Source organism: Gadus chalcogrammus, chromosome 3 (assembly GCF_026213295.1).
Source record: "Gadus chalcogrammus isolate NIFS_2021 chromosome 3, NIFS_Gcha_1.0, whole genome shotgun sequence".
Lineage (NCBI taxonomy): Eukaryota > Metazoa > Chordata > Actinopteri > Gadiformes > Gadidae > Gadus > Gadus chalcogrammus.
The window spans coordinates 14,930,928-14,943,390 of record NC_079414.1 but is presented as its reverse complement, the minus strand read 5'-3'; the positions used below and the strand labels follow the sequence as shown (position 1 = coordinate 14,943,390).

Sequence of the window (12,463 nt, the reverse complement as noted above, 5' to 3'; positions counted from 1 at the left end):
CTACTATATAACTGATACCGGGTATGGGGTCCTACCGTCCTACCTAGATACCTTACATAACTGCTACTGAACAACAGATACAGCTTCAACACTAGGGCTCTACGTAGAGCATACATACCTGCTACTAAACAACAGATACAGGTTATACACTAGGGCCCTACCTAGAGAGCGTACATACCTGCTACTAAACAAAAGATACAGGTTATACACTAGGGCCCTACCTAGAGAGCGTACATACCTGCTACTAAACAACAGATACAGGTTATACACTAGGGCCCTACCTAGAGAGCGTACATACCTGCAACTAGGGGTGGGAAAAAATAATCGATTCTTCGATGCATCGTGATTCTCTAGAACGATTCCGTCTCGATGCAGATGAATTAATAATCGGAATTAAAAAAAGAAAAGAAAATCATTTCTTTTTTATTTGTTCGCCTGCCGCAACATTCTGCTTGCCAGAGAGGGATAATTTTAGTAATTTTAAAATTATTTAATTTTTCTTCAATGTGTATTGGCCGATCTGATTTGTCTTGACACGATTGTGATTCAGCCTACGCTTAGCATGCACGCAAACTCACAGCCAGACACAAGAACTCCTTCTAATTCAAGAGCAGCTTTTTCTTTAATGACATAGAAAAGAAAGATTAGAAATAAAATAAAATTGAAACCTATTTTTCTTACATACTTCCATATTGTTTTGTAATGCAAGCTGCATTGATTACTGCATTGTTCAAAGAAAGTCATATTTGTGACAAAAGCTTTCTCTCTAATAAAATATATGATAAGTTAATTCATCTGTTGAGGTCTTTAATGGTCATCACAAAAGTAGGGAGTGTTTGGCAAACTTCGATGTGTGTATATATATATATATATATATATATATATATATATGAAAATCACGCATGTGAATGTACATAAAAAGAATTGTTGCATCGATAATCGCTTTAGAATTGAATCGTGAGGTGCCAAGAGATTCCCACCCCTACCTGCGACTGTACAACAGATACTGGTTATAGACTGGGGCCCTACCTAGTGATCTTACATACTTGCTACAGTTCAGCAGACTCATGTAAGACACACTTTCAGACCTTTAACCACATGAATAGACTAAAGTGAGACACCATCGTCAACGTTCTTAGAATTCTATGACTCAAGGTGGAAAGGCGACATTAGCTCCAGCTGACCCCTTCACCCCCGACTTTGTCCCAGGTACCAGTGCTTCAAGTCGGCCTGGATGTACGAGGTGCTGCATTCGGGCTTCCGCTTCCCCAAGGACTACCCCAGCCTGAAAACCGCCCAGCTGGTCTACGACAAGGAGGTCCAGTGGACCCTGGGAGCCATCCTCTTCAAGACGCGCTTCCTTCCACTCAGGTGAGCCTCCGGCCAGGGGAATGGCACCCAGTACCAGGGTTATGCACCACCAAGAACCAGCAGCTTTTTAGTCATAGTCCACCAACGCGCCTTTGTTCACAGGTCGTTTGGATGAGCATTCAAGCTAAATCAGGAGGTTCACTTCCATCAACATAATTTTATTATATTGTACACCTGATTTTCTACAGTTACGTTTTATTGCTGTCATCAGAAGTCTCGTAAATAAAATGTAATATTAGTAAAAAGAAAACCTCGGGTGTTGCCGCCCTGAACAGAGAATGCCCCCCCCCCCCCCCGCCTCAGGGATCCAATCAGAAGCCCAGGTTGTGAGTGTCCTCTCGTCTCCTCCTCCTCCTCCTCCCCAGGGACCTGCAGCAGGAGGTGTTCCGGCAGAGCCACCCCAGCTGGCTGCGCTCCTCCTTCCTCTACAACCACCACCTGTTCTCCGTCTGCGTGCTGGTGGTGCTGCTGGCCATCCTGCTGTACATCCTGCGCCTGCGGAGGATCCACCAGAGAGAGCAGAGGCAGTCCGAGGTCCTGGACCTGCTCTGGGTGGAGGAGGGGGAGGCCCTGCTGGCCTGAGGGGGAGAGAGAGAGAGAGAGAGAGAGGGGAGATAGACAGAGACCCTGTTGGACTGGTGGGAGAGAGACCCTGGGTGAAAGAGGAGAGAGAGAGGGGAGATAGACAGAGACCCTGTTGGACTGGTGGGAGAGAGACCCTGGGTGAAAGAGGAGAGAGAGAGGTTCTGGCTAGCGCAAAACACTAGCCAGAATGTCTTCTCATCGCAGCTTTGAAGACCTCACTGAGCCAAATTCAAATATTGGAGGTTCATTCCATTTACATGTAGTATTGTCCTTTTTGTGCTGTTTTTATTTTTTTGGTAATGTCTATTGCTAACGTGCTCAACCAACTTGGATGAGAACAGGAAATCCTGTTTAATTTACTGTTTTAATTAAGTATTTATATGCAGAAGAGTTTACCTCAAACTGTTCACATCAATATACCAAAGGGGGCTGTGGATCAGTTCTTGCTAACACATTTCAAAGAGACCTCTGAGATCTTGTAAACATAGGAAAAAGTAAAAGAAAGTTCAGGCCAGATCTGTTTGGATTTTATATTCCCTCTCGGTTGGTTTTCCAAGCGGGGAATATGTTCAGACATATTCTAGCCCCTTGGCGTCAGTCCAATAGCGTTTATCCTGTGGTGTCCCTTTAAGGCTCTATACTGTTATATAAATAGACTGATCGTGTTGGTTTGCTAATGAAGGACAAATGGTGACTTGCAAGGACCAGCCCCCCGTCCCCGTCCCCTATGGCAACATTTAAACTGTATTTCCTCATTTCCAAATTGCTTGATTTCACAATGTGTGAAAGATCATGAAATTTCATTGAGCCATTCCATAATTGTCAGCTTGCTACTCGATGCTGCTACACCTCTAATCAAACCAGAGACCCAGGGAGGGTGTCTGGTGTAGGCCAAGGGTTAATCGCCAACACAGGAAACCCTCCATTAAGTCCCTGTTTGTGGATGACCAATAAGCAGGAGTGCATGGCACCAAATTAAGTTATCCTGCTTAGTATTTGGAAATTAGCCAAAATGTCCACCATGTTAATGAGAACCATTTGTGTACTGTAAAGACATACATTCCGTGACTGATTGGAGAGCTGTGTCAAAAACTCAAGAATTGTAAGACTGTTGTAGATGTGTGTATTCAACGCCGGTTCTCTGATGGAACGCTGGTACACAGCGGGGGGGGGGGGGGGGGGCTTGAACAAGCAACCCCAGGATTGGAAACTTATTGGCTCCAACTGCCAAGGAAAACGACTGAAATTGGTTGGGACGTTTGGGTCGTTGGTTGAAGTGTTCTCAAAGCGCTGGGAGTGAGGTACACCCTGGAGGTCGCCCGTCACTCCCGTACTCCACACATTCGACAAACTGCCCTTTTCATTTTTTCCTCCATCTTTGGTTCCTCTGGCTGTGTGTGATAACCGGTGGTCACTCCTGCGATTCAGACGCCTCGTATCTTCAACCACTTAGACTAAGTAATGTGAGACTACTGACAGACCTGGAGGTGGTCTGAGGAAGAAGACGCGTGTACGTCTTGCCTCCTCCAGAATTCGGTGGGGTGTTTTAATGTTTGAAAGCGACAATCTTGCAGCTCCTATTGGACAGCATGACAAGTCCTGGCCAAGTAGTTAAGGGATGTCTGAACAGAGCTGGGCATTGTGCAATCTTAAAGACTATTACATTGGAAATGACTTGATTTTTTGTCCTTCTCTGATTGATGCAATATTGCTTAATTTCATGTGAAAAAAATACAATAAATCCTTGCTTTTTCATAAATACGAATGTCATCTTTGGGGGTTTTGTTTATTTGACCCAGTTTATTTTCTCTTCAACTGGTTTAACTGGGGATGAGGGCCATTTAAATCAATGGGGAAACGACTTCCAACGTAAAACGTTTAACCCCCCTGACACGCTGAAGTGTTGCTGGGTTGGCGTGTGTTGAAGCAAACACACCAGAACACTTTAACCAGCAGGGGGAGTCGTTCAGCATTCTCCAGGGTCACATGAAACCGCTGCCAATGCAACCAGCTTTACATAAGGTCTATGGATACACTGAAGAGACCAATTGCCGTGGAAGTCCACACTTAAACAAGCCAATACCCTGGCTGTGTTTGATTTTTGCTCACTAGTTTCCCTACAAAGTGAGCACTATATAGTACACTGTCAAGAACAGGTATAGGGGGAATTGTGACGATAATTATGTAGTTACACAGGATATATTTGGTCACACAAACAAGAAAAATATTGGTGCCAGACCATCTCTATTGGATATATCTGATGACAATGACGCCCACTATGCATCATGAACGAAAGTGCAGAAATAGATTGTGCATTTTACACGACATTATCGTGCATTGTAGGTATTAACAGCATTTTATAGCTGACCAGATTTTTACACATAACACCACTACAAAATGGGGACACCTAAATAGTGCACTATAGAGGGCACAATTGGACCGATTCAAAGACTGCCCGGGTGTTACATCATTACAATGTTGAGGTATATAAAAGACAAAGCTCTTGCTTCCTCCTTTATAACTTCAAAGATAATCAATGCATCATTTTGATGGCAACCTAAAAGCAGGTACCTTTTCACAACAGGGTTCCTATTCTAACACCATGTGTGATGCTGATTAGCCATTACACAACCGGCCCCATCGTGACATCACTGATGGGAGTGTCCACCCAGATCAAAGATGGAAAGATCTGCCTGCCAGTTTGCACTTTCCACTGGGTAGGCTGGTGAATAGAGATAGATAGAGACGGTGTATTCCAGTGATGTCTTCAGTCATGTGACCTGGTTGTCGAGTAAAAAAAGAGCACAGAAACCTATTTTAAAAATATACTTTAATAATACAACAGCTGCATATAAATATTAAAATATACATTATACAGGAGTACAGTACACTCACACAAAACAAAACCAACAAAAATATGATTCTATTTGTACGGCACTTCTTGTAGCATCTTTTTTTTTTTTTATATAGTTTGTTTTATCCCCTAAACGGTACGCTCTAACAACGTACACGACAACGTGTTAATGATTGGTTTCTCTAGTCCTTAATGTGACATACTGATAAAGGGCTTGTACATAGCCATGTGTTAATGCACAGGGGGGTCACTGTAATGCGATGACTGCAGGTGACTGAAGAAGAAGACAAAGTCTAGTGCAGAGATAAGACGAGAAGGATTGATATAGGGTTTGCTGTACAGTATATAACATGGAATTGTGGAATGTTTCTGTACATTCTCTTGGCAGTCCACCAAGCCCTGTGCTTACAGACACGCAAGCCAGCTCGGGATGAGATTGTGTACGTTTTTTTCTTGTTACCCCCTGACGGACACATTACGCATTCATTCCTTAATGGAATCCTAATGGTTCCTCCCCCCCGCTCACTTCCTGTCCAAGAAGCCCCTCACGACCTGCCTGACGAGGCACTACAGACGACGCCGGCGCCTCTGGCTTTGAGCCAGGAGTGCCGCCTTCTCACTGGCTGTCACCAGCATCAATAGCAGCAGAGCCAGGAGATGCTCTACCCCCCCCAGAATTTGCCCTCCAGTGAGGGCAAATTCTGAGGGTAAACCCCTTCAGTGGGGCACAACCTGCACACACAAACCCAGACCCCCGCCCGCTCGCCTCCCGGCCCTCTAGCTTTGGGTGAGGTGTTGTAGAGGCTAGAGTAGGCGCACGTGAAACAATAGCCCTCTACCTCTGCATCCGGACAATACAGCCGAGACGGAGCGAATCGAGGAGGAGCGATACAAAGACGGCCACTCCGAGGTCAGAGTCATCCAAGTCAGCTCGTCTTACAGCCCAGACTGGTTCTGCTCCAGCACCCTAGGCCTCTCAGCAAGAGGGCGGCCCCAGGGCGACCTTTTCACAGACAAAAGACTCTGGCCTTCACACCTGCACTTTCATCACGAAAGTCCATTGGAATTTCCCATCTGGAGTTATTATCGTATCTAACATCAGTTCAGATAATCTTCCATTGCACTACATGCTATACAAAGTACATTGGATGTGGAATGAACATTTTCGTTGGCAGAACTGCCTTGCGTTTGGGACAACCCTCATGAGCAGCCACAGCACACTTGAATACAACTTCTTGCGTTTGGCACCAAAAGGATTTCTAAATCACTGCCATAAGTTAAAAACGTTGAAACGTCTCAGAGGTTTCTCCTCCCCCCTCCTTCTCCCAGTAGACGGACATCAAGTATGGGAGACATTGACTGGTCCCTTGGGCATCTCTGGAACAGACCCGGGATGCAAACCCTTAGAATCGCTACTGTGCCCGATATCCTGACTGGGCCTTAAGTCATGGCTTTAAAGCCACTTTGATCCGATTCCTGTCATCTACACAGTAAATATCAAACATCGTATCCAGGCTCAGAATCTAGTCTTGTCTCCATCATGGGTTAAGGCCACAAAAAAAACCAGGAAGGCTAAGCTAGCATCCGGTAAATGCTAAGAGTTGACTCACAGTACTTAGAAGTAGGGTTTGAATTGAACCTCATGTTCCATGGCTATATGGACAGAAACCAAGGAAGGCTTGCTACGTTGTTGGAATGTGATCGCAGACTGGTAAACTTGCCGATGACAAAAACAGTCAACCTGCTCAGTTGTTAATGCATTCACGATGCCCTGGTCAGGTTGAAAGGTTGTCATGTTATGTGAGCGACAAGGTTGTCTATACAGATACCAGGTTGCCTATCTGTCGATCAGGCTAACGTGATCACGGTTGAGAATGCCCCTAGTTGAGGGCTATAGAGTGATGCACTGAGGAGATGGGCTGTTGTGTTACAGGACACCCGTCTAAAGCCAACAGGGAAAACTCGGTGAACCCAAAACAAAAAATCACATGCTTTGCCCAAGTATTCAAAATGGTCCGTCTGGTTTTTGGCGGGCATTCTCATTTGATTAGTGCAGTAGGAGGCTGGTGTCTGTCATTATGGTCGGTTGTTTGCTGACACAGGGGTCCTGTGGCTTCTCTTGCCGGTTCAAAAAGAAGCCCCAGTAGGGGAGAAACTCCAACAGTAGCAGCTCGAACATGGAACAAAAGAAAAAGAATGGAAAAAAAACGACAGAAAATATCCAAAAATCTCCACTCCTATTTTGCCCACCTTTGGTTTTCATGCACTGAGACCAAGAAGGCAAAACTGCCGATTTGAAACAACTCCTCATTGCAGATATTTGTTGCGGCATTAAGAAATTGTTTAAAAGAGCATGGGGGAGGGAGGGGGGGGGACCCATCTGGCTGGGGCATCAGGTTCCTGAACAGCAGCTGGGGAGCTCTGCTTACCCACCACTTCACCCGGCCACCCCGTTCATCTGAGGGTCGTGCATGAGAGGGTGAAATCAGAGACAGAGTCCCTCCCCTAAAAACGAATGCGTCTGTAGCTCTCAGTGTGGCCCCTCTGAGAGGCGGGCGGAGGAAGGCGCTGGTTGGGGTATTTAGGCCCTCAACACCGGGTGAGGACATTTCCTTCAAAGTTGTAGCCGCCATGGGACAATGGCTTTGGATCACCGCCCAGGCAGGAGTCCAGGTCACAGACAAACCCACAAAAAACTGGGGTATTGCCTAACCCTACAACCACTCCGGGTCCAGCTCTCGGTTTTCCTCTAGTCTATAGTTCGGGGTCTGTAAAGTGTTCACCTTCTATGTTACTTATTCTTTTGTTCCTTTGTACTCAATAGGAAGGTAGGGGTACACTTTAGGCATTAGTGTGGTGGGTTTTATTTTCTCAGTCCAATCTCAAGTCAAATGAGGTCAGGTTGGGTCAGGTTGAAGCCAGGGCTGTGGGTTTGACGATGACATTTTAAATTAGGGGTTTGATGATCCGGCATAATGACGCGTTGCTGTGGTTTCAACCTCCTTCCCAAAACAACCACGCTATACAAAACAGATTGACCGTGAGAATTATGGCCTGGCAAAAGACCGTCCAGCATAACTTATTTGAGGCATATAGCACGCCTTAACCTCCCCCTAGCAGGTACGGTAGCACCATACGATACACATCTCACCACAAGTTTACAATAAAACTATTGAAACATACATGCCTCTTGATAAATTCAGAATTATAAAAAAGGTTCAAAGCCCTCTTAAAAAGGAAACAAAGGTGCTCGGGTGATCTTGCCACAGTGCAAAGGGTAAGGGTCCTCGTAATTTATGTCCAACAAAGTTTAGAGACCTCGGACAACACGGTCTGAATAGAGCAAGAGACAACCAAAGTAAAGGCAGTTTTTTCAAAACGGCTCTAGGAGCTCGACACCCACTGGATAGGCCTGACTTTGCCAGAAATCGATCCCACACAAAAATGTATCAATTTAACAAACATTTACTTTATAGCATCTGGAACATACTTTTGTCAGTATGCCCATTTGTCATTGACAATTTAGGAACGTATGCTCAGAGGTTGAATTTCCGCGATCAAAAAGCGGAAGTCCTCCCGAGTTTTGAGGCTCAGGATACAGCAACACGGGTCAAGGTTTAACCTTTAAGACTTCCACCGCACTCCGCTCAGAGCAGAGGCGGAGCCAACGACATGGGCAGGACCTCCACTCCCTGAACGCTGGAGACGTCTCCTCTTGCTGGGTCTGCTACATATTAAGGTCAGGGGGTTGTGGAGGTGGCTCGGGGGGAAAAAAATATTGACACTTTGAGGGAAACCCACAAAATACAGCCAATGGTGGGGCAGAGAGACAGCCAGGCTGGACCGGCCATCCCAGGATAGAGGCTGCATCCCAGACCTGCTGGTTTGGACACCTCAACGGGGGTCATAGTGCATTAGGGCGAACCCTTATTATCCATCCACCGTTCAGGGTGTATAGGAGAGCAGCCAATAATAATTTAATTATCGACCCTCTACCTACCATCATTACTATTAGAATCCGAGATGGACATTTTCTGCAGTCCGATTCAATACTCTTTGGTCACTTTGGTGCAGTAAGGTGCATTCTAGTCAGTTGGTTTAATTTGGAAGGGGCACTGTGTACGATTGATACTTCCTACCTTAAAGAAGCAGGTATTTGTGTATTTTTATTGACGTGTCCAGTTTTAACTGGATATGTCAAGTCAGCTAACTATATAAAGTTAGGTTTTGAGAATGTTAACTTGTGAAGCACTAGGGAACCTTACACTGTGCTCCTTCGACATCGATTTGTTTGTTTGGGGAGTTTGAGGGATGAGAAACAACTATAAACAGTCTCAGGTCTGCACTGGTAGAGGAATAACCTCACTCCTCCAGGGGTTGATTGACATAGATCAACCATACCCCGTTCCATTATCCACAGTCACGGTCCACTTGGTGAATTATCCACTTTCCTATCCGCCTGTAATTTCTTTTTGGTCATTGTAATCGGACTGAACTGATCACATGATTTCATCACTTGGTGTCAACGTTAAACATGATAACAGTGATGCAGCATCGCCAGTTAGGCGTCTTCCAACAAGTGCACCAAGCGCTTTGGCTTCATCAAAAAAACAGGAAGGTCTACGTCAAATGCTAGGACTGCGCATCTCACTCCCCTAGCGCTGGGGCGGAGCTCCAGGGTGGATAATAGAACAGGGCATCGGTATGCCAGCCAGCATGGGTCGCTTGGCAACACTGGCTTCATTTAGCGGGAGAGGCCTTGTGTATGCCCCGCCCACTCCCTTACTTAAAGAAGGAGAACCAAAGCCCCTGACTCCCCCTTTTAAAAAATACTTTCAGGTTGTCGTTTCTTTTCCTGGTGGGGCAGGGCTTGCGGCGCCACTGTAAACGCCCCTTCAGGTCGGCAATGAGCCGGGGACAGCTGTGTCGCATCGACACTCGTCCGGCAGGTGACCGGGTAACCATGGTACCCATGTATGCCAATCCCAGGTTATGGATGCAATTGCATGGGTGTAACCTAGGGAGGGAGTCAATGCAAACCAATCTCGAAATGGGCTTTGGGTAAGTTTCTCCTTTAAAGACCGCCTCCCCTCAGATTACTACGGGCCACTCCACGATGACCTCCTACTAAAACAGTGCAATGTCTATTCAGGCACAATGGGGTAGGAATACAGCACGTCGAGAGGAATCAAGAAATCACAACACTATCAAACAGCGTATCTCTATATCTATTTATATAGATATAAATATAGAGATAGATATATACACACACGCGCACACAGACACACACACACACACACACACACACACACACACACACACACACAGAGTAGAACATACAGGATAAAGTCAGCAGCAGTTTCTAGCTTGCCAGAGACATTAGGAGGGTGAGAGACTGATGGGAGATTGGCAGGAAAGTCTTTCCAATTGTCCCTCTGTCTCCGTCTCTCACGCACTCTGGGGACTGACTGTGAGTTTGTAAGTGTGGATGCGTGTTGCGGCGGTCGCCACGGGGGGTCTCCGTAAGGCGGAGACCGGGCTGCGGTGCCGGAGAAGGGTCATAGGTTGGTTGGTGGTAGTGGTGTACGAGGGGTGAATGAGGGGGGTGGAAGTTCAGACCGCCAGACTCCCGTCCCCTCCCTGGGGGGTCCGCTTGGTCTGCCCCCCCGCGCTGGCCGCCAGGATCCGCTGCACAAAGTCTTTGGTCCGCCCCGCCACCAGAGGACCTAAAAGGAGGACGGGCATGCACCCACACACACACACACACACACTTAAGCCAACGTGGGTTGGTTGAATTCAGAGCCTTTAAACAGGGTGAAGCTACGTCCACACTAGGGCGTCTTTTCTCTGTTTCGGCCATCCTTCCACACCCTTATACGGACAGAAGTCTTTACGATTCCTACGGCTATTCTGCACTCTGCCCAGTCATTTTTATTGAACTTGGTCACAATGGCCTTGGCAGTGTATTTTGTTGGTCCATTATTGATTGCATGACTTGATTGACCACAGCTTTCACTTTTAAGTCACATTGCCTCTGCTAAGTGCTCATTCTTTCGACTAGCCTTGTGAGACCATCCGGATATGGACATTTAAACAATGTTAAAAGTAAACATTGTTAAACATTTGATTTCTCCCCAGATGCCCTAGATGCCCCTTCCATGGGCCCAGCCAAAATGTTTGTTTATTTGACAGACTCTAGTTCCCCTTGTTTGACATTAAGTGGAACTCCCTCCCTCCTGAGCTACTTTGTCCCATCCTAAAGTATTGTGGAAGAGCCTTTACGTGGCTCGAGGCCAGATTGATCTGCAGAGAAAAAACACCTTGGGAACTGAAATCAGAACTGAGATCCGCTCCAGCTATATAGATCTGAAAACACTGCTGTTCGTGTCAAAAAGAGGCCCGACCTGAAACGAGGTAACCACTGTTCCAGTGAGCGGTCTGTTGTGCATGTTTATAGGAGCTCATCTCACCACTGGAGTCTTTGAGGATGTCTTCCAGGCGCTGGGTCATCCCTCGGACGTCCGTGTCGTCTTCCTCGCTGCTCTCCACGCGCCGGCGGATCACCTCCTTGATCCTCAGCAGAGCCCCCAGCAGGTGATCTGAACAAAAGCAACCGCCTCATACAGTCATCCACTGGACACTCACTGCTTTAACATGCAACTGCTGGGTCTGAAAATAGACCAGTGGGAACCAAACCCTTTTTTCCCTGATAACTAATATTTATGCCTAAACATTTGCACAAACCCATTTCTATGTTGGTTTGCATAACTGTTTCCACAAACATCTACCTGCAATAAATCCACGTCCCAGTGAATGAATGAGGACGGCACCACACTTAGTGATAAGAAGTATTTCATCGTGGCTATAAATAATTCTGTTTGTATGTATAGAGACCTTTCAAATTCAAATGAAATATCTGGGTCTTTAAGAACCCTCCAACCACCCTGTATGCATATCAGTGGACCCCGAGTGGGGTTCAGACCTCCCAGGGTTGGGAAACACTGCATGAGGAACTGAAGAGCCATCCATCCACTATTCAAAAGCCTGAATTCCTTTCTTTCACTTCCTGTAACACTCTTTAGCTCCACCCTCTTTTTTGGGGACATTCTGCATTTTTTCTGGCACCCCAACACACACACACACACACACACATTCGGGAGCTCTGGTACAAGACCAAGTAATTTTGTTGAGCGGTCTAATCGCCAGGAGCCAGGCTGACCGATTCATTCGTTGAGAGTCACAAGAGACACCATAACCATGGATGAAAGAGAGAGACTGAGAAAGGGAGAGACACACACACACACATACATAGAGAGCATTTATATGAATGAAAGAGAAAAAAAATGAATAAATGGTGACGCACGCACGCACACACGCACGCGCACACGCACGCGCCCACGCGCACGCACGCACGGGCAGGTCCAAGGGACATAGAGTTAAATAGATGAGTCAGAGAGGTAGTTGGTAACAGAAGTTGCAAGAAAAAATGTGGGGGAGAGAAAGAGTGTTTGAATGAAAGAGTGAGAGGAATAGAGAGAGAGAATGAGTTACAGCCCAAACTGTGATGTCTAATGCCAAGAGTGAGCACCACAGAGAAAAAGGCGGAGCCAGAACTAAAGCCCTCGCCGAGAGCTAGAGCCGGAAATGGGGAAT

The 12,463-nt window shown here is 46.4% G+C and overlaps 2 protein-coding genes across 5 annotated transcripts in view; one reads left to right on the top strand and one right to left on the bottom strand.

Moving 5' to 3' along the window:
* LOC130379390 (ectonucleoside triphosphate diphosphohydrolase 7-like) overlaps nt 1-3,875 on the top strand; it is a 13,769-nt gene extending 9,894 nt beyond the window's left edge. Inside the window, exons 13-14 of the mRNA XM_056586176.1 lie at nt 1,210-1,371; nt 1,737-3,875. Of these exons, the coding sequence (XP_056442151.1) occupies nt 1,210-1,371; nt 1,737-1,953 (379 nt within the window). The 3' untranslated portion in view covers nt 1,954-3,875. The remainder of the gene's footprint in view (nt 1-1,209; nt 1,372-1,736) is intronic.
* Nucleotides 3,541-12,463, bottom strand: part of LOC130379391 (CREB3 regulatory factor-like) — a 27,179-nt gene continuing 18,256 nt past the window's right edge. For all 4 annotated transcript variants that reach the window (XM_056586182.1, XM_056586177.1, XM_056586179.1 and 1 more), the window contains 2 exons: nt 11,281-11,409; nt 3,541-10,536 (listed from right to left, as the gene is read on the bottom strand). In XM_056586182.1, the coding sequence (XP_056442157.1) occupies nt 10,424-10,536; nt 11,281-11,409 (242 nt within the window). In that variant the 3' untranslated portion in view covers nt 3,541-10,423. The remainder of the gene's footprint in view (nt 10,537-11,280; nt 11,410-12,463) is intronic.